Below are 24,273 nucleotides of genomic sequence, written 5' to 3'. Positions count from 1 at the left end.
AGCTTAGATCTGATCTGTTGCTTGTGGGATTGTTTAGCTCTGTCTATTACTTGCTGCTTATGTTACTTGGCACACAGGTAGTCCTGAAATTTAACTCATTTTTAGGTGTCTCATGTTCCTCCTGGCAAGCCGTCCTATACTCTTGATCCCTGGCTTGGTGGTAGTCTATCCCATTTAGCATGCTGGAAGGTATCAATACTATTATGGACAGAAGCATCTGCAGCAGGCAGGTTGGTGAGGTTGAAGCCAAGTATATTTTTCCTTCTTGTGAATTCCCTCACCACCTGTCACAGATCCAGTCTAGCAGCTATGTCCTTTAGGACCTGGCCAGTTCAGTCTCTGCTGAGCCACTTTTGGTAATGGACATTGAAGTTCCCCACCCAGAGTACATTTTGCTTCCTTGCCACCCTCAGTGTTTTCCTGCCAAACTCCAACCCCTCCCTGAACACTGCCTGAGGCTGAAACAGACTGTTGATAATCTGGTCCCCACAGTGAGAATCTGACCAGTTAGCAGCTTTAACGTAAGAACATAAGAATTAGGAGCAGGAGTAGGCGATCTGGTCCCTTGAGCCTGCTCTGCCACTTAATAATGGCTGATCTTTTTGTGGACTCAGCTCCACTTACCCGCCCGCTCAACATAACCCTAAATTCCTTTACTGTTCAAAAATTTATCTATCCTTGCCTTAAAAACATTCAATGAGGTAGCCTCAATGCTTCACTGGCAGGGAATTCCACAGATTCACAACCCTTTGTGTGAAGAAGTTCCCCCACAACTCAGTCCTAAATCTGCTCTTATTTTGAGGCCATGGCCCCCTAGTTCTAGTTTCACCTGCCAGTAGAAACAACTTTCCTGCTTCTATCTTATTTGTTACTTTCATAATCTTATGTTTCTATAAGATCTCCCCTCATTCTTCTGAATTCCAGTGAGTATAGCCCCAGTCTACTCAGTTTCTCCTCATAAGCCAACCTTCTCAACTCCGGAATCAAACTAGTGAATCTCCTTTACACCCCCTCCAGTGCCTATATATCCTTTCTCAAGGAGACCAAACCTGTACACAGTGCTCAGGTGTGGCCTCACCACTACCTTATACAGCTGCAACATAACTTCACTGTTTTTAAACTCCATCCCTCTAGCAATGAAGGACAAAATTCTTAATTACCTGCTGCACCTGCAAACCAACTTTTTGTGATTCATGCACAAGGACACCCAGGTCCCTCTACACAGCAGCATGCTGCAATTTTTTTATCATTTAAATAATAGTCCATTTTGCTGTTATTCCTACCAAAATGGATGACTTCACGTTTACCAACTTTGTACTCCATCTGTCAGACACTTAGATTATCTATATCCCTTTGATTCAAATGTGCACAAAGGAACTAAATGCTGGGGCTGAAGTGAGAGCAATGCAATTCTCTTCAGCTGCTTCACCTCCTTTCATCATAGGCTCAATCACATTCAGCGATATTCAGTTCTGATGAAGAGCGAAATGGATGGAAGTGTTAACTCTATTTTCTCTCTCTACAGATGCCATCAGATCTCCTGGGTTTTTCCAGCATTCTCTGTTCTTGTTTCTATTACAGCATCAGCCGTATTTTGCTTATTTCAGTGATATTCATGGTGACAGAGTGGTTGGCACTGCTGCCTTCACAGCGTCGATGGTAGTCATGGTGTGGAGATGCCGGCGTTGGACTGGGGTAAACACAGTAAGAGTTTTAACAACACCAGGTTAAAGTCCAACAGGTTTATTTGGTAGCAAATACCATTCTGTAGTGTTCCTCGTTGTTCAGTTGTCGGTACACTTTTTTGCAGTAATTTGCTTTGGTATTTGCTACCAAATAAACCTGTTGGACTTTAACCTGGTGTTGTGAAAACTCTTACTGCCGTCACAGTGCCAGGGATCGAATACCCGGCTTGGTTGACTGTGCAGTTTGCACGTTCTCCCTGTGGGTTTCCTCCGGGTGCTCCGGTTTCCTTCCACGGTCCCAAAGGTGCACAGGTTAGGTGGATTGGCTATGCTAAATTCTCCCTCAGTGTCAGGGGATGTGAAAGTTAGGGTAAATGGGCTATTTTACTTTATTTCCATGGTTGGCGATGAAGTTGGAGGTAACACAGAATTGACTGCGCACGCGCGGCATTAGCTGATTCCGGCTCCGCTCGTGTTGTCGCTCGGTGATGACGCGGGGTGTAGCGACTGAGTGTGTCCGGCATGTGGCGACTTGTTTAGCTCCGGCACGGTCTGTGTCCCCAATGGACAACCGGCCCCCTCCGGCCAAGAAGTTCAAGAGCTCGTTGTCGCTTTGCGGACAGAAGCGGGAAAATGTGTTCACTCATGAGAGAGAGAGGGAAATGCAGCAACAGCGGAGAGAGCTGCCCATCTGCCGGGCCCGGGGGCAGCTCATCACACACCTGCGGCAGCGGGAGACACTCATTCTCATAGGTACCCGAGCCCAAACTCCTAACCTCAACTCCCTCCCCCCGTCTCCGCGCCCCCCCCAACCCCCCCCCCCTTCGCGCCCCCCAACCCCCCCCCTCCCTCCGCGCCCCCCACCCCCCCCTCCGCGCCCCCCCACCCCCCCTCCGCGCCCCCCCACCCCCCCTCCGCGCCCCCCCACCCCCCCCTCCGCGCCCCCCCACCCCCCCCCCTCCGTGCCCCCCCACCCCCCCCCCTCCGTGCCCCCCCACCCCCCCCCCTCCGCGCCCCCCCACCCCCCCCTCCGCGCCCCCCCACCCCCCCCTCCGCGCCCCCCCACCCCCCCCTTCGCGCCCCCCCACCCCCCCCTTCGCGCCCCCCCCACCCCCCCCTTCGCGCCCCCCCACCCCCCCTCCGCGCCCCCCCACCCCCCCCCACCCCCACCTCCGCGCCGCCCCACCCCCCCTCCACGCCGCCCCACCCCCCCTCCACGCCGCCCCCACCCCACCGCGTCCCCACCCCCCCTACCGCGCCCCCTCTCTCTGTGCCCCCTCCCTCTGCGCCCCCTCCCTCTGCGCCCCCCCCTCCGCGCCTCCCCCCCTCCGCGCCTCCCCCCCCTCCGCGCCTCCCCCCCCCCTCCGCGCCTCCCCCCCCCTCCGCGCCTCCCCCCCCCTCCGCGCCTCCCCCCCCCCCGCGCCTCCCCCCCCCCGCGCCTCCCCCCCCCTCCGCGCCTCCCCCCCCCTCCGCGCCTCCCCCCCCCTCCGCGCCTCCCCCCCCCCTCCGCGCCTCCCCCCCCCTCCGCGCCTCCCCCCCCCTCCGCGCCTCCCCCCCCTCCGCGCCTCCCCCCCCCTCCGCGCCTCCCCCCCCCTCCGCGCCTCCCCCCCCCTCCGCGCCTCCCCCCCCCTCCGCGCCTCCCCCCCCCTCCGCGCCTCCCCCCCCCTCCGCGCCTCCCCCCCCCTCCGCGCCTCCCCCCCCCCGCGCCTCCCCCCCCTCCGCGCCTCCCCCCCCCTCCGCGCCTCCCCCCCCCTCCGCGCCTCCCCCCCCTCCGCGCCTCCCCCCCCCTCCGCGCCTCCCCCCCCCTCCGCGCCTCCCCCCCCCTCCGCGCCTCCCCCCCCTCCGCGCCTCCCCCCCCCTCCGCGCCTCCCCCCCCTCCGCGCCTCCCCCCCCCTCCGCGCCTCCCCCCCCCTCCGCGCCTCCCCCCCCCTCCGCGCCTCCCCCCCCCTCCGCGCCTCCCCCCCCTCCGCGCCTCCCCCCCCCTCCGCGCCTCCCCCCCCCTCCGCGCCTCCCCCCCCTCCGCGCCTCCCCCCCCTCCGCGCCTCCCCCCCCCTCCGCGCCTCCCCCCCCCTCCGCGCCTCCCCCCCCTCCGCGCCTCCCCCCCCCTCCGCGCCTCCCCCCCCCCTCCGCGCCTCCCCCCCCCTCCGCGCCTCCCCCCCCTCCGCGCCTCCCCCCCCCTCCGCGCCTCCCCCCCCTCCGCGCCTCCCCCCCCCTCCGCGCCTCCCCCCCCCTCCGCGCCTCCCCCCCCCTCCGCGCCTCCCCCCCCTCCGCGCCTCCCCCCCCCTCCGCGCCTCCCCCCCCCTCCGCGCCTCCCCCCCCCTCCGCGCCTCCCCCCCCCTCCGCGCCTCCCCCCCCCTCCGCGCCTCCCCCCCCCTCCGCGCCTCCCCCCCCCTCCGCGCCTCCCCCCCCCTCCGCGCCTCCCCCCCCCTCCGCGCCTCCCCCCCCCTCCGCGCCTCCCCCCCCCCTCCGCGCCTCCCCCCCCCTCCGCGCCTCCCCCCCCCTCCGCGCCTCCCCCCCCCTCCGCGCCTCCCCCCCCCTCCGCGCCTCCCCCCCCCTCCGCGCCTCCCCCCCCCCTCCGCGCCTCCCCCCCCCTCCGCGCCTCCCCCCCCCTCCGCGCCTCCCCCCCCCTCCGCGCCTCCCCCCCCCTCCGCGCCTCCCCCCCCCTCCGCGCCTCCCCCCCCCTCCGCGCCTCCCCCCCCCTCCGCGCCTCCCCCCCCCTCCGCGCCTCCCCCCCCCTCCGCGCCTCCCCCCCCCTCCGCGCCTCCCCCCCCCTCCGCGCCTCCCCCCCCCTCCGCGCCTCCCCCCCCCTCCGCGCCTCCCCCCCCCTCCGCGCCTCCCCCCCCCTCCGCGCCTCCCCCCCCCCCTCCGCGCCTCCCCCCCCCCCTCCGCGCCTCCCCCCCCCCTCCGCGCCTCCCCCCCCCCTCCGCGCCTCCCCCCCCTCCGCGCCTCCCCCCCCCTCCGCGCCTCCCCCCCCCCTCCGCGCCTCCCCCCCCCTCCGCGCCTCCCCCCCCCTCCGCGCCTCCCCCCCCCTCCGCGCCTCCCCCCCCCTCCGCGCCTCCCCCCCCTCCGCGCCTCCCCCCCCCTCCGCGCCTCCCCCCCCCTCCGCGCCTCCCCCCCCCTCCGCGCCTCCCCCCCCCTCCGCGCCTCCCCCCCCCCTCCGCGCCTCCCCCCCCCTCCGCGCCTCCCCCCCCCTCCGCGCCTCCCCCCCCCTCCGCGCCTCCCCCCCCCCTCCGCGCCTCCCCCCCCCTCCGCGCCTCCCCCCCCCTCCGCGCCTCCCCCCCCCTCCGCGCCTCCCCCCCCCTCCGCGCCTCCCCCCCCCTCCGCGCCTCCCCCCCCCCTCCGCGCCTCCCCCCCCCCTCCGCGCCTCCCCCCCCTCCGCGCCTCCCCCCCCTCCGCGCCTCCCCCCCCCTCCGCGCCTCCCCCCCCTCCGCGCCTCCCCCCCCCTCCGCGCCTCCCCCCCCCTCCGCGCCTCCCCCCCCCTCCGCGCCTCCCCCCCCCTCCGCGCCTCCCCCCCCCTCCGCGCCTCCCCCCCCCTCCGCGCCTCCCCCCCCCTCCGCGCCTCCCCCCCCCTCCGCGCCTCCCCCCCCCTCCGCGCCTCCCCCCCCCTCCGCGCCTCCCCCCCCCTCCGCGCCTCCCCCCCCCTCCGCGCCTCCCCCCCCCTCCGCGCCTCCCCCCCCCTCCGCGCCTCCCCCCCCCTCCGCGCCTCCCCCCCCCTCCGCGCCTCCCCCCCCCTCCGCGCCTCCCCCCCCCTCCGCGCCTCCCCCCCCCTCCGCGCCTCCCCCCCCCTCCGCGCCTCCCCCCCCCTCCGCGCCTCCCCCCCCCTCCGCGCCTCCCCCCCCCTCCGCGCCTCCCCCCCCCTCCGCGCCTCCCCCCCCCTCCGCGCCTCCCCCCCCCTCCGCGCCTCCCCCCCCCTCCGCGCCTCCCCCCCCCTCCGCGCCTCCGCGCCCCCCCTGCCCGCCCCGCCAAACCTTCACCAAAACCCCAATCCCCCCCTCCCCTGGGCCCTCATCCCCAACACCATCCCCACCCCCAACGAATCCATGTCCCGTTCCCCCTCCAGGTCCAGTTCAAACTGGGCAAAAGCCTAGATGATAGGCACACAGCTCATTCTGTGTTTCTTTTTTATTTTGAGGTGAGACAGGGTCTGGAAAGACAACACAGATTCCGCAGTATCTCTATGAAGCTGGCATCGGGCGACAAGGTATCATTGCCATCACACAGCCCCGGCGCATGGCAGCGATATCACTTGCAGCCAGGGTGGCAGAAGAAAAGAAAACAGAGTTGGGCAAGTTGGTAAGATTTGTTGTCATTTGTTCTCGGATGTTAGTGTCAATGGCAAGGCCAGTATTTAATGTCCATCCGCAGTTAGAATCATAGAAACCCTACAGTGAAGAAGGAGGCCATTTGGCCCATCGAGTCTGCACTGACCACAGTCCCACTAAGGCCTTATTCCCATAACCCCACATATTCACCCTACTAATCTTCCTGACGCGGTCAATTTAGCATCGCCAATCAACCTAACCCGCACACCTTTGGACTGTGGGAGGAAACCGGAGCACCTGGAGGAAACCCACGCAGACACGGGAAGAATGTGCAAACTCCAGGATAGGCATGTGCCTGTAAAAAGGAAAGATAGGAAAGGTAGGATTCGAGAGCCGTGGATAACCAGGGAAATTGAGGATCTGATTAAAATGAAAAGGGAGGCGTACGTTAAGTCCAGGCAACTGAAAACAGATGGAGCTCTGGAGGAATACAGAGAGAGTAGGAAAGAACTCAAACGGGGAGTTAGAAGGGCAAAAAGAGGTCACGAGATGTTCTTGGCAGGCAGGATTAAGGAGAATCCTAAGGCATTCTATTCATACGTTAGGAACAAAAGAGTTGTCAGGGAGAAAATTGGACCTCTCAGGGACAAAGGAGGGGAATTATGCTTAGAATCCAAGGGAATAGGGGAGATCCTAAATGAATACTTTGCATCGGTATTCACGAAGGAGAGGGGCGTGTTAACCGGGAGTGTCTCGGAGGGAGGTGTTGACCCGTTAGAGAAAATCTCCATTACAAGAGAGGAAGTGTTAGGTTTTTTAGGGAACATTAAAACTGACAAAGCCCCAGGGCCTGATGGCATCTATCCTCGACTGCTCAGGGAGACGAGAGATGAAATTGCTGGGCCTCTGACGGAAATCTTTGTCGCTTCTTTGCACACGGGTGAGGTCCCTGAGGATTGGAGGATAGCGAATGTGGTCCCGTTGTTTAAGAAGGGTAGCAGGGGTAACCCAGGAAATTATAGGCCGGTGAGCTTGACGTCTGTGGTAGGGAAGTTGTTGGAGAGGATTCTTAGAGACAGGATGTATGTGCATTTAGAACGGAACAATCTCATTAGTGACAGACAGCATGGTTTTGTAAGAGGGAGGTCGTGCCTTACAAATTTGGTGGAGTTTTTTGAGGAAGTGACAAAAACGGTTGATGAAGGAAGGGCCGTGGATGTCGTCTATATGGATTTCAGTAAGGCATTTGACAAAGTCCCACATGGCAGGTTGGTTAAGAAGGTTAAGGCTCATGGGATACAAGGAGAAGTGGCTAAATGGGTGGAGAACTGGCTTGGCCATAGGAGACAAAGGGTAGTGGTCGAAGGGTCTTTTTCCGGCTGGAGGTCTGTGACCAGTGGTGTTCCGCAGGGCTCTGTACTGGGACCTCTGCTATTTGTGATATATATAAATGATTTGGAAGAAGGTGTAATCAGCAAGTTTGCGGATGACACGAAGATGGCTGGACTTGCAGATAGCGAAGAGCATTGTCGGGCAATACAGCAGGATATAGATAGGCTGGAAAATTGGGCGGAGAGGTGGCAGATGGAGTTTAATCCGGATAAATGCGAAGTGATGCATTTTGGAAGAAATAATGTAGGGAGGAGTTATACAATAAATGGCAGAGTCATCAGGAGTATAGAAACACAGAGGGACCTAGGTGTGCAAGTCCACAAATCCTTGAAGGTGGCAACACAGGTGGAGAAGGTGGTGAAGAAGGCATATGGTATGCTTGCCTTTATAGGACGGGGTATAGAGTATAAAAGCTGGAGTCTGATGATGCAGCTGTATAGAACGCTGGTTAGGCCACATTTGGAGTACTGCGTCCAGTTCTGGTCGCCGCACTACCAGAAGGACGTGGAGGCGTTAGAGAGAGTGCAGAGAAGGTTTACCAGGATGTTGCCTGGTATGGAGGGTCTTAGCTATGAGGAGAGATTGGGTAGACTGGGGTTGTTCTCCTTGGAAAGACGGAGAATGAGGGGAGATCTAATAGAGGTGTACAAGATTATGAAGGGTATAGATAGGGTGAACAGTGGGAAGCTTTTTCCCAGGTCGGAGGTGACGATCACGAGGGGTCACGGGCTCAAGCTGAGAGGGGTGAAGTATAACTCAGATATCAGAGGGACGTTTTTTACACAGAGGGTGGTGGGGGCCTGGAATGCGCTGCCAAGTAGGGTGGTGGAGGCAGGCACGCTGACATCGTTTAAGACTTACCTGGATAGTCACATGAGCAGCCTGGGAATGGAGGGATACAAACGATTGGTCTAGTTGGACCATGGAGCGGCACAGGCTTGGAGGGCCGAAGGGCCTGTTTCCTGTGCTGTACTGTTCTTTGTTCTTTGTTCCACGCACAGTGACCTGAGGCCGGAATTAAATCTGTGTCCCTGGCGCTGAGAGGCAGCAGTGCTAACCACTGTCACCATGCCACCCATTGTCCCTGATGTGGATCTTCCAAGAACAAAATAAATAGGAATTTGATTTGGCCCTCTGAGTCTGTTCTGCCATTTAATACAAATGTTGCTGATCTGCATCGTGCACATCTTCCATGTGACCCACATATCACATGCTTCTCTTTAGTATTCAAAAATCTACCAATCTGTCTTGGACATATCCAATAATTGAGCATCCTCAGTGTTCTGGGGTAGAGAATTCCAGACTCTCAACCTCTGAAAGAAGACATTTTTCATTCCAATCCTGAGTGGCCTGGCTCTTGTTCTGAGACTGCAACCCACTTGATCTCAATTCCCAACCAAGAGAGAAATCCTCCAGTATCTACTCTGTCAAGCTCCTTAAGAATTTTATGTTTAAATGGGATCATGTCTCATTCTACTCCGAAACAGAGGCCAAGTTTACTCAATCTTACCTGATAGTATAATGTTATTGTACCAGGTATCAGTCTAATGAGCTTTCCTAGCACTCCCTCCAAAGCAATTGGAGCTTCTTTCAATAAGGAGACTGGAACTGTACATCATTCTCTCGGTGTGCTCTCTCTAACGTCTTCTTAAGTTACGTCAGATTTCTTTACTCTTGTACTGCAGTCCTTTCGTAATGTCTTCAGGATGTACCTGCATATTAACTTTGTGATTTGTGTACAAGAGGTACCAGATCCCTCTGACTACCAGCGTTTACCAGTCTCTCACCATTTAAAATATTCTGCCACCTGCTATGTTCTTGCCCACTTATTGGTTCATCTTTTTACAGCCTCAGTGTCTTCCGCGAGCTTACTTTACCATGCAGCTTTGTATTGTCAGAAAGTGTACAATATACTTGGTCCTCTCGTTAGTATCGATTGTTGAGGCCCAAGCATTTATCTGTGGTACCCCATCACCATCCCAAAGTGATTTTTTTATTTCTACTATTTTGTTAACCAATCTTTAATTCAGATAATATATTATCCTCAATCCTATAAAGTGGAATTTTGTGTATTCTAGACCTTCCTTTCCACCTGTCTTTGCTCTGTTTTAAAATTCTCCCAAGAACCCAGCCGCATATCTTTTTATAACATTCTTAGCCTCTTTCTTAATCTAACATCTTTACTTTCTCTTGTTAACCACACTTCTGTTTTTAAGGGAGTGTGCATTTGTGATGAGTTATTCTTTCAATGTTTATTGCTGCTTTTCTACCATCTTTCTTAATCTTGTTCCTCATTACCTTGGCCAACTTGCCCCTGTAGCCTGTGTTATTGGATAGTGGCTAAATTTGATCCCTCTACACTGTAGGTAGTGAGAGGCAGAGGCACATTGGCCATCTGAAAGAGTGACTGTAAGGTGATGAGTTCCAGTACTGGCTGGCATATGTACGCATCAGCGATAGGAGAACCTGCGCTTTTGACAGCAGATGCAAAATGATGTGGGTGTAGTTATAGAGGGATATGGCACAGTAAAAGGCCCTTCACCCCATGATGTCTGTGCTGGTCATAACAACCCACCCAACTATTCTAATCCCATTTTCCAGCACTTGGCCCATAGCTTTGTATACTTTGGCATCGCAAGTCCACATCTTAGAACCCTACAGCGCTGAAGGAGGCCATTCGGCCCATTGAGTCTGCACGGATTCTCCCACAGAGCATTTAAATACTTGTTCAATGTTGTGAGGATCTCTGCCTCCAGCACCCATTCAGGCAGTGAGTTCCAGACTCCCATCACCCTCAGGTGAAAAAGCTTTTTCTCACACCCTGTCGCATCCTGCTCCTGACCTTAAATCTGTGCCTGACGCCTGGCCGATTGGGGTCAACAATTAGTGTGGCACAATACTAGATATCAAACGGATTTCCTGAGGTAGTTCCTTGACATGGATGTGGTAAACCAACGTGAATGCATTCCATGAACTCATCTTCCACGCTATTACTGAAAATTTTTGTTTGATTAAAATCAATCATGCTGACTGGATCACCGTTATTACACCTGCCTCTAGTTCTCTGATGTAAACTGTGGTCTGCTGTTGGATCTCGGTGACTTAGGGAGTTCCAGGATTTTGACTTAGCAACCATAAAGGGGCAGGATGGTGTGTGACATGAAAGTTGTGATGGTGCTGGTGTTCCTGTGCATTTGTTGTCCCACCCCTCTGTGGATTTGGAGGTTCTGCTGAAGGAGGCTTGGCAAGTTCTTGCTGTGCACCTTGCAGATGGTGTACACTGCTGCCGCTGTGGGGAAGTAATGGAGGGAAATTGTTTCAGCTGGTGAACAGGGGCTGCTATGTCCAGGACGTGAAATAAAATACATTTCTTCACAGGGTTGTGAATCTTTGGAATTCTTCACCCCCAGAGGGTTGTGGACGCTCCATTGTCGAATATAGTTAAAGGCTAGGGACAGAGACTTTTGGTGTCTCAGGAAATTAAGAGAAATGGGAAGAAGATGGAAAGTAGAGTTGATGTCCAGGATCAGCCGTGATCTTATCGAATGGCAGAGCAGCTTGACAGGCCATGTGATTTACTCCTATTGGTCATATTCTTGTGTACTGGATACTCTTGATCATTTTGAGTGTTGAAACTGCATTCATCCAAGCACTTGTGTGTATTCTAGCACGTTCCTGACTTGTGCCTTGTGCTGCAAAGGCTTTGAGGAGTCGTAGAGTGAATTTTTAAGAATTTGGTGCCCTTTACAACTTTACATTCAAACAAAAACATCAAAGTGCCCAATTCTGGAAGGAAGGCATGCCTCCAGAAGTGAGGGTAGTGAAGACTCTCGTCACAATCTTCCATCTATTTGGTGTGATATGGAGTAATTGTTCAGAATGGGGGAGTAGTATGATTTGATTTATTATTGTCACATACATCAATATACAGTGAAAAGTATTGTTTCTTGCCCACTATAAAGACAAAGCATACCATACGCAGAGAAGGAGAGGGTGCAGAATGTAGTGTTATTGTCATACCTAAGGTACAGAGAAAGATCAACAATATATGGTAGGTCGATTTTAAAAGTCTGACGGCAGCAGGGAATAAGCTGTTCTTGAGTACGTTGATACGTGACCTCAGACTTTTGTATCTTTTTCTCGACAGAAGAAAGTGGAAGAGAGAATGTCCGGGGTGCATGGGGTCCTTAATTATTCTGGCTGCTATTTTGAGGCAGTGGGAAATGTAGACCGAGTCAATGGATGGGAGGCTGGTTTGCGTGATGGATTGGACTTCGTTCACGACCCATTGTAGTTTCTTGCGGTCTTGGGCAGAGTAGGAGTCATACCAAGCTGAGCTACAACCAGAAAGAATGCTTTCTATGGTGCATCTGTAAAAGTTGGTGAGAGCCATAGCGGACATGCCAAATTTCCTAAGCCTCCTGAGCAAGTAGAGGCATTCGTGGGCTTTCTTAACTATAGCGTCAGCGTGGGGTGACCAGGACAGGTGATATGGGCACCTAGAAACGTGAAGCTGTCGACCATTTCCACTTCATCCCCATTGATGTAGAGGGGGGCATGTCCTCCACTATGCTTCCTGAAGTCAATGACAATCTCCTTCGTTTTGCTGACATTGAGGGAGAGATTATTGTCATCACACCAGTTCACCAGATTTGCTATCTCATTCCTGTACACACTCTCGTCATTGTTTGAAATCCAACTCACTACGGTGGTGTCGTCAGCAAACTTGGAAATTGAGTTGGAGGGAAATTTGGCCCCACAGTCATACGTGTAAAAGGAGTATAGCAGGGGGCTGAGAACACAACCTTGTGGGGCACCGGTGTTGAGGATGATTGTAAAGGAGATGTTGCTGTCTATCCTTATTGCGTAGTACAGAGTGACGGTTGTTCACAGTGGGGGAGTGGCAGAATGAGGATTGTTCACAGTGGGCAGTGGCATGGAGCGAGGGTCGTTCACAGTGGGGCAGTGGCATAGAGTGAGGATTGTTCAAATTGGGGAGTGGCACAGAGCAAGGGTCGTTCAGTGGGGGAGTGGCACGGAGCGAGGGTCGTTCACAGTGGGCAGTGGCACGGAGCGAGGGCCGTTCACTGTGGGGGAGTGGCACGGAGCGAGGGTCGTTCAGTGGGGGAGTGGCACGGAGCGAAGGCCGTTCACAGTGGGGCAGTGGGATAAAAGCAATAAGCCAATTTGTCTGATGATGTTGAAAACATGTGGAGACCAAGTTGATAGTCATTTGAAAAAACATGTCAATACTAAATGGTGTGTAACCAACTGATTGGAGTGATTTGAAATTGCAGAGGAGGTGCTGGTAATAATACGGTAGTATAGTTGTGTAGGTGTACTTTCTAAAGGTGTTTGATAATGAACCATAAAATAGACCTTTAAAGGTTATAAAAGTTTATTTATTAGTCACAAGTAAGGCTTACATTAACACTGCAATGAAGTTACTGTGAAATTCCCCGATTCACCACATTCCGGCGCCTGTTTGGGTCAATGCACCTAACCAGCACGTCTTTCAGAATGTGGGAGGAAACCGGAGCACCCGGAGCGAATCCACGCAGACATGGGGAGAATGTGCAAACTCCACACAGATAATGACCCAAGCCAGGAATCGAACCTGGGTCCCTGGTGCTGTGAAGCAGCACTGTTAACCACTGTGCCACCATGCCGCCCCTGTTAAGTCAATTGAAGTGGCCATTGGCAGTATGGATGTGAGAATGAGTGTGAATGTGAAAGTAGTAGTGAATCATTGATTATCAGTTTGGAGGGGAATATATTGTGGTGTCTCTGGTACCACTACCTCTCATTGTACATTTGCAACCTGAACTTGGGCCCAGGCATAATTACAACATTGATGGATGGCACCAACTTGAAAGGATGGTAAGAGGCTTCAGGAAGGTATAGACAGAAAATGTCAAGTGATGCACTTTTCCAGAAAGAATATAAACTAACTTGTCTCGTTTTAAAGGAAGGACAAGAACAGGGAGTTAGTTCTCAGTATTTCAAAGTGACAGAACAAGTTGATCAAGCTTTTCAGAAACATGGTGTCCTTGACTTCATAAATAGAAGCATAAGGATAAAAGCAAGGAAGTTATTTGAGATCTTTCTAACTCACTGTTCCAGCCTCAGCAGAAGCATAATGTTCTATTCTGGATGTCGCACTTCAGGAAGGGTTTCAAGTGTTTGGAATGATGGCAGAAGATTTGCTAAAATTAGAGTCTGAGAGGAATACAACACAGAAAAAGGCCCTTCAGCCCATAATTGTAGCAGAGATAAGTAGGTTCAGATTTCTGGAGGCCAGAGAAGCTGGAATTGTCCTTTGTTGAAGCAGAAATGGTTAGGAAATTTGGCCTGTCAACTACGACTCACCAACTTTTACCGATGCACCATGGAGAGCATTCTTTCACAGCTTGGTATGGCTCCTGCTCTGGCCAAGACCGCAAGGAACTACAAAAGGTCGTAAATGTAGCCCAATCCATCATGCAAATCAGCCTCCCATCCATTGACTTTTTCCTTTGGGAAAAAGGTGGGAGAGAGAATGTCCGGGATGCGTGGAGTCCTTAATTATGCTGGCTGCTTTGCCGAGGCAGCGGGAAGTGTAGACAAAGTCAATGGATGGGAGGCTGATTTGCATGATGGATTGGGCTACATTTACGACCTTTTGTAGTTCCTTTGGGAAAAAGGTACAAAAGTCTGAGGTCACGTACCATCCGACTCAGCTTCTTCCCTGCTGCTGTCAGTCTTTTGAATGGACTTACCTTGCATTAAGTTGATCTTTCTCTACACCCTAGCTATGACTGTAACACTACATTCTGCACTCTTTCATTTCTTCCTCTATGAACGGTATGCTTTGTCTGTATAGCACGCAAAAAACAATACTTTTCACTATGTTAATACATGTAACAATAATAAATCAAAAAAAGATTGAAGCATTCAGTATTAATTGGATTATAATAGAGACTGCAAAATAATTTCTCTCACTACAAGAGACAGTAACAAGAGGATACTGATTTAATATATTCACCACAAAAAATAACAATAGCAAACTCCTACAGATGCTGGAAATTTGAAAGAAAAATTGCTGGTTCAGATGTAGACCGTCCCACTTTTCAGGTCCCACTTTCCCCAGAAATAGTCCCAGTGAGTCAGGAATCTAAAACCTTCTCCCTCCTGGATCAATTCTTAAGCCACACGTTCTTCTGCACTATTTTCCTATATTTGTGCTGGCTAGGACATAGCACTGGAAGTAATCAAGAAATTCTGCTTTTTAATCTACTGCCAAGCTACCTGAATTCTTGATGCAAGACCTCTTCCCTCTTTCAGCATCTTATTGGTCCCAACATGTACCATGACTTATCATCCTCCCCCTTCAGGATGCCCTGACACTGGCACCAGGGAGGCAACACACCATCCTGGAGTCACGTTGATGGCCACAGTCATGCCTAACTGTTCCCCTGACTATAGAATCCCCTATCGTTATTACTGTTCTTCTGCTGTACAGACAGGCTGCTTGTGGTGTCAGAGGCTTGGCTCTGTCTGCACACCCTGGAGGAATCAGCGCCCTGATCAGCCTCCAAAATAGAATACTGATTTGCAAGAGAGGCTGCAGGGGACTCCTGTCTGTTTCCCTTGGACTGCCTGGTGGTCACCCATTCCCTTCCTTCTCGTGTCCCTTCAGCTGCAGTGTGACCACCTCTCTAACTGTGCTATCCACAATGTTCTCAGACTTAGCGGTGCTCAACAATGTCCCCAGCTGCTGTTTCAGCTCAGAAACTCGCACTTCCAGGAGCTGCAGCTGTGTACACTTCCTGCACATGCTGGCCTGGGCACTGGAAATGTGCCCGGCCTCCCACAGAGAGCAAGAGGTGCAAACCAGAGAGCTTTGAGCTCTCCTGCCATTACTAAACCCTTTAAGTTTAAAAATTATAGAAGACTCTTTAAGAAGAAACAAATCAAATAATTCACTACCCTTGCTTAAACAATGACTTACGGTTTAATATAGTTTGGAAATAGCCACCAGGACTTGCTCACCAATCAGCTGCTCCCATTAGGAAATTGCTTCACGACGATGGTGTTTGCAGGGCCACTTTTCTCAGACTTTCCAGAAAGTGCGGCCAATTTCCTTCTCAAAAGGGCATTCGTGAATTGGGTAGGTTTTTGACAATGATTGATAAAGTTCCATGGTCAGTGTTACTGAGACTGGCTTTATATTCCAGAATTTTAAACTGAATTTAAATTCAACCAGCTGCTTTGATGGGGTTTGATCCCATATCCTCAGAGCATTAGCCTGGGCCTCTGGATTACTAATCCAGAGACAGTGACGACATCACTGCCTCCCCTGTCATTTCAGTGTTGTACTCTGATTTGATGATCTGCTTGCTACATGCACTGGCAACCACCATTGGCCGTACGTGCACAAATCCCTTTGCATTAGAAGTATGTGCATGTGTTTTTGTGATTTTCACATACTGGGATCCCCATAATACCGAATTAAAATCTAAAGGCACTGCAGGCTCCTTTTCAACCCCCAAAGTTTATATTTTCATTGCCAATATCTTGTATTTGCAATGGTTTTGAATCCTTTCCGCTGAGCGCATTTTCCTTTGTGTGGGCATCATGAATGGTATGACAACAGCAACTTGCATTTAAATAGCGCCTTTACATGCAAAAGCATCCCAGGGTGCTCACAGCGGGGGTTATCAAACAAAATTGGACACAGAAGCACAGAGGTGATGGACAAATTTAAGGAGAATTTTAAAGGACAAGAGAGAGGTGGAGAAGTTGCGAGGGAGTTTCATAGGTGCGCGTGTGCACACACACAAAAGGGATTGAAAGAGATTAGAGATAGGGAGGGACAATATGGAGTAACTTTAAAAATCAAATATAAAATTTATTTGTGTATTCCAACTTGTAATTGGAATTGTTAATTTGTATGTCTCCCCTTTTCCAACCTTCTGAAAGTGCTTATCTTTTAATTTGATTTTCTGATAATTGTGCACTTGAGCAGCATGAACTTCTTTGCTGTTTACAAATGCTGACTGACTCGATTTGTGTTCTGAACATTTTCTGTTTTCTTTCTGATTGATCCCATTTCCAGTTTGTTAATGGTTCATCTCAATTTCTGCCTCAGATTGGATACACTGTGCGGTTTGAGGATCTCACCTCTGACCAGAGTAAAATCAAGTTTTTAACAGATGGGATGCTGCTTCGAGAGGCAATAGGAGACCCTCTCCTTCGCAGGTACAGTGTTGTGATTTTGGATGAGGCCCATGAACGGACTGTCCACACAGATATTCTCTTTGGCATTGTGAAAGCTGCACAGCGAAAACGAAAGGAACTCCATAAGTTGCCACTGAAGGTAAGGGTCATTTTACTCGCTGCAAAGTTCGAGAGTTTCTGTCCCCTGGCTGGTACAGAGAAATGGCAGATGGAGTTTTAAGGCGGCCTTCACGACACACGACAGTGTTTGAGAGGCGATGTTCCAGCGGCGGTCACTATCCCGGACGAGCCCCCAATTGTTAGCGCGAGTGAACAGATACCACACCACTCGCACCCAGAGCCAAGATCGATAACAGCACAGTTTATTATAGTTTTTTACGTCGACGGAGGTACAATCAGGACACAGACAAGACAGTCCCGCAAAGTACTCTGCCTGCCTGCCAAAACGGAGTATAGTTATAGTAACGATCTGTTTTGATATGTAAATGGTTTGTGAGTGGTTTCCTGATATAATCATCCTGTTTCAATAGGTTTGTGGGTGTGGAGTTTGATGTGTAAATGGTTTTCTTTTATAGTTATCCCGTTAATGGGTTTTCTGGTCTAGAGTTTTAATATGTAAAGTTTGGTTTAAGAGTGTGATAATTGCTTTATGTCTCTGAATTCCTTTGGACAATGGGTGTTTGATGGGATGTCAGGAAGTTTTCCAGGTCTCAAGATATTTTCTGAATAGCATATTGATGCGAGTTCCTGAGTCTTTGTCAACCTGGTTTCTGTGTTTAAAAGATGCCTGCTTGCCTTACTCACACCTTTCTGGCTGAATGCTGTCCTGTTTTGCTTCATTTATCGAGTTATAGTTTAAGAAATATTCTAATCCTACTACCCACAAAATTTATGCCCGCCTACAGTTCCATTTGGTGTCACCAATGGGGTCTCGGTCTTCCAGCGTGCTATGGACCGAATGGTGGACCAGAACAGGCTGCGGGCTACCTTCCCGTACCTGGATAATGTCACCATCTGCGGTCGTGATCAGCAGGACCATGACACAAATCTCCAGAACTTTTTACGCACTGCATCTCGCCTGAATTTGACCTACAACAGGGAGAAGTGTGTATTCCGTATGCGCCGGTTAGCCATCCTGGGATACGTGGTGGAAAACGGGGTCATTGGCCCTGATCCAGACCGTATGCGCCCCCTTGCTGAACTTCCCTTGCCTGCTAGCGCAAAAGCACTGAGAAGATGCCTAGGCTTCTTCTCCTATTATGCGCAGTGGGTCCCCAACTACGCGGACAAAGCCCGTCCGCTTATTAAGTCCACGACTTTTCCACTCACGCCAGAGGCCCAATTGGCCTTCAAGGAATTGAAACACGACATCGCGAAAGCCACGATGCACGCGGTAGACGAATCCATCCCTTTTCAGGTGGAAAGCGATGCATCTGATTTCGCCCTGGCCGCCACACTAAACCAGGCGGGCAGGCCCGTCGCGTTTTTTTCCCGCACCCTCCAAGGCCCCGAAATTCGGCATTCAGCGGTGGAAAAGGAGGCCCAGGCCATTGTGGAGGCCGTCAGACACTGGCGCCATTACCTGGCGGGAAAGCGGTTCACCCTGATCACGGACCAGCGGTCCGTGGCGTTCATGTTCAACAACACGCAGAGGGGCAAGATCAAGAATGATAAGATCTTGCGGTGGAGAATTGAACTCTCCACCTATAACTACGATATCATGTATCGTCCAGGGAAACTCAATGAGCCCTCGGATGCCCTCTCGCGCGGAACATGTGCTACTACGCAGGAGGATCGCTTGAACGCCCTCCATAATGACCTATGCCATCCTGGGGTCACTCGGCTCTACCACTTTGTCAAAGCCCGCGACCTGCCTTACTCGGTGGAGGACGTCAGGTCGGTGACAAGGAGCTGTCGGATTTGCGCGGAATGCAAACCGCACTTTTACCGACCTGACCGGGCACATTTGGTCAAGGCCACTCGCCCCTTCGAGAGGCTGAGTGTGGATTTTAAGGGCCCCCTTCCTTCAACAGATCGGAACGTGTACTTTCTGAACATAATAGATGAGTACTCCCGGTTCCCGTTTGTTGTCCCCTGCGCGGACACGTCGACTGCCACGGTGATCAAGGCATTCCGTGATCTTTTTACCCTGTTCGGGTACCCCAGCTATATCCATAGCGACAGGGGCTTGTCGTTCATGAGTAATGACTTGAGGCAATTCCTGCTCTCATACGGGATTGCCTCCAGTAGGACCACGAGTTACAACCCTAGGGGTAATGGACAGGTGGAAAGAGAGAATGCTACAGTCTGGAAGGCTGTCCTATTGGCGCTGAAGTCCAAAGGCCTTCCAGTCTCCCGTTGGCAGGAGGTCCTCCCTGATGCGCTTCACTCCATTCGCTCCCTCCTGTGTACGGCAACCAATGCTACTCCCCACGAGAGGATGTTCTCATTCCCTCGGAAGTCGTCCTCGGGGATATCTTTACCAGCCTGGTTGACGTACCCAGGACCCGTCCTTCTGCGGCGACATGTAAGGGCCCACAAGTCCGACCCCTTGTTCGAACAGGTCCACCTCCTCCACGCCAACCCTCAGTATGCCTATGTGGCATATCCTGACGGGCGAGAGGACACAGTCTCGATCCGAGACCTGGCGCCCGCAGGGGACGTAGCAACTCCTGTCGCTCCCATACCCCCAGTGACGAATCCCATATCCCTTATTTCTCCCCCGGACGTGGCGCGGACAGCACCGGGACCAGTGCTTAACAGTTTTACTCCAATGCACAGCTTGCCTGAGCCCCGAAGATCGGCGCCATCGCAGAATGTACCGGGATCCCCTGCACTACCGCTTCATCAGGGTCAACCGGCCTGTGAGTCCGTGGGAGAACAGCTGGACGCTGTTTTGGGGAGAACGCCACCGCAAGCACCTACTCCGGTGTCACCGCCGGTATTGAGGAGGTCACAACGACGGTGCGGTCCTCCAGACCGTCTGAACTTATAATCTGTTGACATTTTAGTCTGTTTTCAAAGGAGGGGTGAATGTGGTGAACCATCGTTGGTTCCCACTGTGGGTTGTTCTAATGTTGTTGTTGGGCTAGGGTGGGGTTGATACACCTGTGGTTGTTACTGTTGTGGCACATCCCAGTCGGGCTCCGCCTCCTGGGAGAGGTATAAGACCCCCTGCTCGGGCGGGACCTCTTCAGTCTGGGATAGAGTGTTAAAGTTCTGTTAGTTCCATTGTTAGTTAATAAAAGCCTTCTTTTACCGAAGCTTCGTGCCTCGTGTCCAATTGATGCGCATCAATGAATAAAATTACTGTTAATTAAATGCTGAGCTGATTAATCTGATAAAAAAAACTATTCTACTTTTTGCATGAAATCTGAGATCTTTTGTGAAAGCCTGCTAGCTCATTAGCTGTGCAGGTGGATCCATTGATCTCCCACTTTGGCCAAAATTAGATTTGTCTTGTCTTAGAAACAGAAAAACTACAGCACAAACAGGCCCTTCGGCCCACAAGTTGTGCCGAACACATCCCTACCTTCTAGACCTACCTATAACCCTCCATCCTATTAAGCTCCATGTACTCATCCAGGAGTCTCTTAAAAGACCCCTATTGAGTTCGTCTCCACCACCACTGACGGCAGCCGATTCCACTCGCCCACCACCCTCTGTGTGAAAAACTTACCCCTAACATCTCCCCTGTACCTACCCCCCAGCACCTTAAACCTGTGTCCTCTCGTAGCAGACATTTCCACCCTGGGAAAAAGCCTCTGAGAGTCCACCCGATCTATGCCTCTCAACATCTTATATACCTCTATTAGGTCTCCTCTCATCCTTCGTCTCTCCAAGGAGAAAAGACCGAGCTCCCTCAGCCTATCCTCATAAGGCATGCCACTCAATCCAGGCAACATCCTTGTAAATCTCCTCTGCACCCTTTCAATCTTTTCCACATCCTTCCTATAGTGAGGCGACCAGAACTGAGCACAGTACTCCAAGTGGGGTCTGACGAAGGTCTTATATAGCTGCATCATTATCCCCGGACTCCGAAACTCAATCCCTCGATTGATAAAGGCCAGCACACCATACGCCTTCTTAACCACCTCCTCCACCTGCGGGGCCGATTTTAGAGTCCTATGGACCCGGACCCCAAGGTCTTCTGATCCTCTACAGTACTAAGAGTCTTTCCCTTTATATTGTACTCCTTCATCCCATTTGTCCTACCAAAATGGACCACAACGCATTTATCTGGGTTGAAGTCCATCTGCCACTTCTCCGCCCAGTCTTGCATCCTATCTATGTCCCTCTGTAACTTCTGACATCCCTCCAGACTATCCACAACGCCACCAACCTTCGTGTCGTCGGCAAACTTACCAACCCATCCCTCCCCTTCTCATCCAGGTCATTTATGAAAATGACAAACAGCAAGGGTCCCAGAACAGATCCCTGGGGCACACCACTGGTGACCGACCTCCATTTAGAAAAAGATCCATCTATACCCACTCTCTGCCTCCTTTGGGCAAGCCAGTTCTGGATCCACCGGGCAGCAGCCCTTTGGATCCCATGCCCTCTCACTTTTTCTAGAAGCCTTGCATGGGGGACCTTATCGAATGCCTTGCTAAAATCCATATAAACCACATCTACCGCCTTCCCTTCGTCAATGTGTTTAGTCACATTTTCGAAGAACTCCACCAGTCTTGTAATTGTATGCTTGTCTGAATATTGTTAATTTGTAATGTTTTTGACTCCAACATGTCAATTGTTTCAATAAAACTAGTTGAAGAATTTCATTGAACTGAATAAACTTTTTTTTTGCCTTTGTGAAATGAAATGTTTAATGAAAAGATTTAGTCTTTAAATTAATCGGGCCACCTGAAAGAATTTCCCACAACACAGGGTAACTTTCTGTCCACAACTTTACCTGTTTTGCCGAGACTGGCAAGGTGTCAACCACATGCAGTACCAATATAATATCTTTCGGAACAGGTGGTGATATTACTGCTTGTGGCAAAGTTTTATACATTTTTTACTTTATTAAAGTTTATTTATTTCACTGCAATGAAAATCCCCTAATCGCCACACTCCGGCACCTGTTCGGGTACACTGAATTTAGCATAGCCAATGCACCTAACCTGCATTTTTTTGAGACTGTGGGCGAAAACTGGAGCACCCGGAGGAAACCCATGCAGACACAGGGAGAACGTGCAAACTTCACAGACAGTGACCCAAGGCTGAATTGAACCCGGGTCTGTGGCACTGTGAGGCAGCAGTGATAACCATTGTGCCACCATGCTGTCCCAGTGTATGGCTCTATTGTAAAATGATGTGGAGATGCTGGCGTTGGACTGGGGAACCCAAGATCTTTGGGTTCATGTCACACTATCTGTAACCCCCACGACTTGCCTGGGCTTGCAAAATCTCACTAACTGTTCTGGCTGGAGACAATACACATCCCTTTAACCTGTGCTTAAGCCTCTATCCACTCACATTGTCTGTACCTTTAAGACTTGATTACCTGTAAAGACTCGCATTCCAACCATTATTTTATAAATTGAGTTTGTGTCTTTATATGCCCTGTTTGTGAACAGAACTCCCACTTACCTGACAAAGGAGCAGCGCTCCGAAAGCTAGTGGCTTTTGCTACCAAATAAACCTGTTGGACTTTAACCTGGTGTTGTGAGATTTCTTACTCTATTGTAAAATGTCAGCCATAAATATACTGATGTTTGCATGTTCCCCCAGTGTCTGCGTGGGGTTTCCTCTGGGTGCTCCAGTTTCCTCCCACAGTCCGCAGAGGTGATTGCCATCGAGAACTCACAGAAAAAAGACCGCAGCTGAAGTCTGCCTTGTATGGACTGTACCTGTGAACTGAGGTGCAGTAAGCTCCTGTCACAGGGATTCAGACTCGCTCTTTGAAGGAGCTGAGTTAAAATTACTCATGAGAAACACAGAACGTTAAAGTTTTTGTGACTCACACTGATGACAAATGTTTGAGTAGGTTGCAAAAAAAAGTTTGAGATTTAAGATGCAGTTTGTGGTTTATTCAATAGTTTACCTGTTAATTCAATTTTCCAATCTGAATTTTCTTCTCACACCTGGTGGTCCACTAAGGCACACTTTTGTCTGTTTCTGCAGCTATTAATTCCTGCATCAAGTCGCTAATCTGTCACCAGGAGCTTATAGGTTAAGGGGTGCTACTCCACATCAAGTCTTTCCCACTCTTACAGCCAGCCATTGGAGTGTTTGAAAGGATTTACAGGTTGATAATCAACCTGTTTGACCACATTGTGAACGCATCTTCCTTGGCCATCAAGTCTGGGGTAGAACTCAAACCTGGAGTAGAGAAAAGGACGCTACTCACTGCTCCACATGATCTCGGGGCAGCACAGTGATTAGCAGTGCCAGAGACCTGGGTTCGAGTCCCGGCTTGCGTTACTGTCTGTGCAGAGTTTGCATGTTCCCCCAGTGTCTGCGTGGGGTTTCCTCTGGGTGCTCCAGTTTCCTCCCACAGTCCAAAAGACATGCTGGTAAGATGTATTGGCCATACTAAATTCTCCTTCAGTGTATCCAAACAGGCGATTAGGGGATTTTCACAGTAACTTCATTGCAGTATTAATGTAAGCCTACTTGTGACATTAATAAATAAACTTTACTTAATTTTTACTTAATATTAATTATGGGCCCGAATTTTTCACCCATTGGAGCATGCACTGAGCAGGCCCTGAAGTGGGTACGAAACACACTTCTGGCTGCAATCGACCCCAGAACGCAATTTAACACTGGCTGGTCAGTTAATGGTGGGAAAGACTCAGCGCTGCTGGGCAAGGTGGGAACAGGATGGGTGCCAAGAAAAGTGAGGGTGTGGGTTAGCGCTTCTCACAGGGATAGTTGCTGCAGTGAACAGCATGTCTGCATCAAATAAATTCTGATGGAAAACGCCACGAACGGTGTCTAGGCAACACATTCAAGGTCAAACCTCAGTCCCCAGATACCTTTTACAATTTTATTGCAACCCTGACATTAGTCTTTGCTGTGTTAATCATGTGGAAAAGGGAAGTTTTGTTTAATTGGAATATTTTATATATATTTGTTAAGGGTTATATATTATGGTGGTTGTTTTTGTTTGTAATTGATAAAAGTTGTTATTTTTCTTTCCATAAATGTTAACTATATTCTTAAATAAACTTGGTTTGATCAAAGCTCCCTACTGGGTCATTTGCATCATACGTGAGGTGAAACATATCATGCTTATCTTAACCAAATTCAAAGTGCAAAATTTATGATCCAGGCAGGCTCCATAAAACACTTTAGAGTTTCTGACCTGAATTATAACACAGAGATGAGGAGGAATTTCTTCTCTCAGAGAGTTGGAAGTCTTTGGAATGCCTTGCCACAGAGAGCTGTGGGGGTAGAGTTCTTGTGTACATTTAAGGCTGAGATAGATAGATTTTTGATCAGTAGGAATCAAGGGATACAGGAAAAGAGCAGGAAAGTGAAGGGAAGGAATGTCAGATCAGTCATGATCCTATTGAATGGCGGATCCCCTCAGGGCTCTCCTCAGAAAGAGTAGACCATTTGACCCCAAGGGCTTGAGGGGCCAAATGGTCTACTCCTTCTGAGTGTGTCCCAATAGATAGACTACAAAAGTCAGCATGTAATTAAACAATGAAAAGGAATTTATTTGCTAAGTCTGCATCAGGAGAAAGAGCAGTCAATGAGGGTTG

The 24,273-nt window shown here is 51.6% G+C and overlaps 1 protein-coding gene across 2 annotated transcripts; it reads left to right on the top strand.

Moving 5' to 3' along the window:
- Positions 1–1,886: 1,886 nt before the first annotated feature.
- Positions 1,887–21,347, top strand: LOC144486481 (ATP-dependent RNA helicase DHX33-like). 2 transcript variants are annotated; one of them, XM_078204525.1, is made up of 4 exons: positions 1,887–2,438; positions 5,818–5,978; positions 16,470–16,697; positions 19,340–21,347. In XM_078204525.1, exons 1-4 carry the CDS (start codon positions 2,174–2,176, stop codon positions 19,346–19,348), a joined length of 663 nt encoding a protein of 220 aa, XP_078060651.1. In that variant the 5' UTR covers positions 1,887–2,173; the 3' UTR covers positions 19,349–21,347. The 2 variants fall into 2 exon arrangements, with proteins under 2 accessions (XP_078060651.1, XP_078060652.1); XM_078204526.1 differs by having other exon boundaries at positions 2,158–2,438; positions 5,827–5,978.
- Positions 21,348–24,273: the final 2,926 nt, after the last annotated feature.

The sequence above is a fragment of the Mustelus asterias genome, unplaced genomic scaffold, assembly GCF_964213995.1.
Source record: "Mustelus asterias unplaced genomic scaffold, sMusAst1.hap1.1 HAP1_SCAFFOLD_361, whole genome shotgun sequence".
In the NCBI taxonomy this organism is placed as follows: Eukaryota; Metazoa; Chordata; class Chondrichthyes; order Carcharhiniformes; family Triakidae; genus Mustelus; species Mustelus asterias.
Note: the sequence above shows the minus strand (reverse complement) of the source record. Positions and strands in the feature narration are given on the sequence as shown.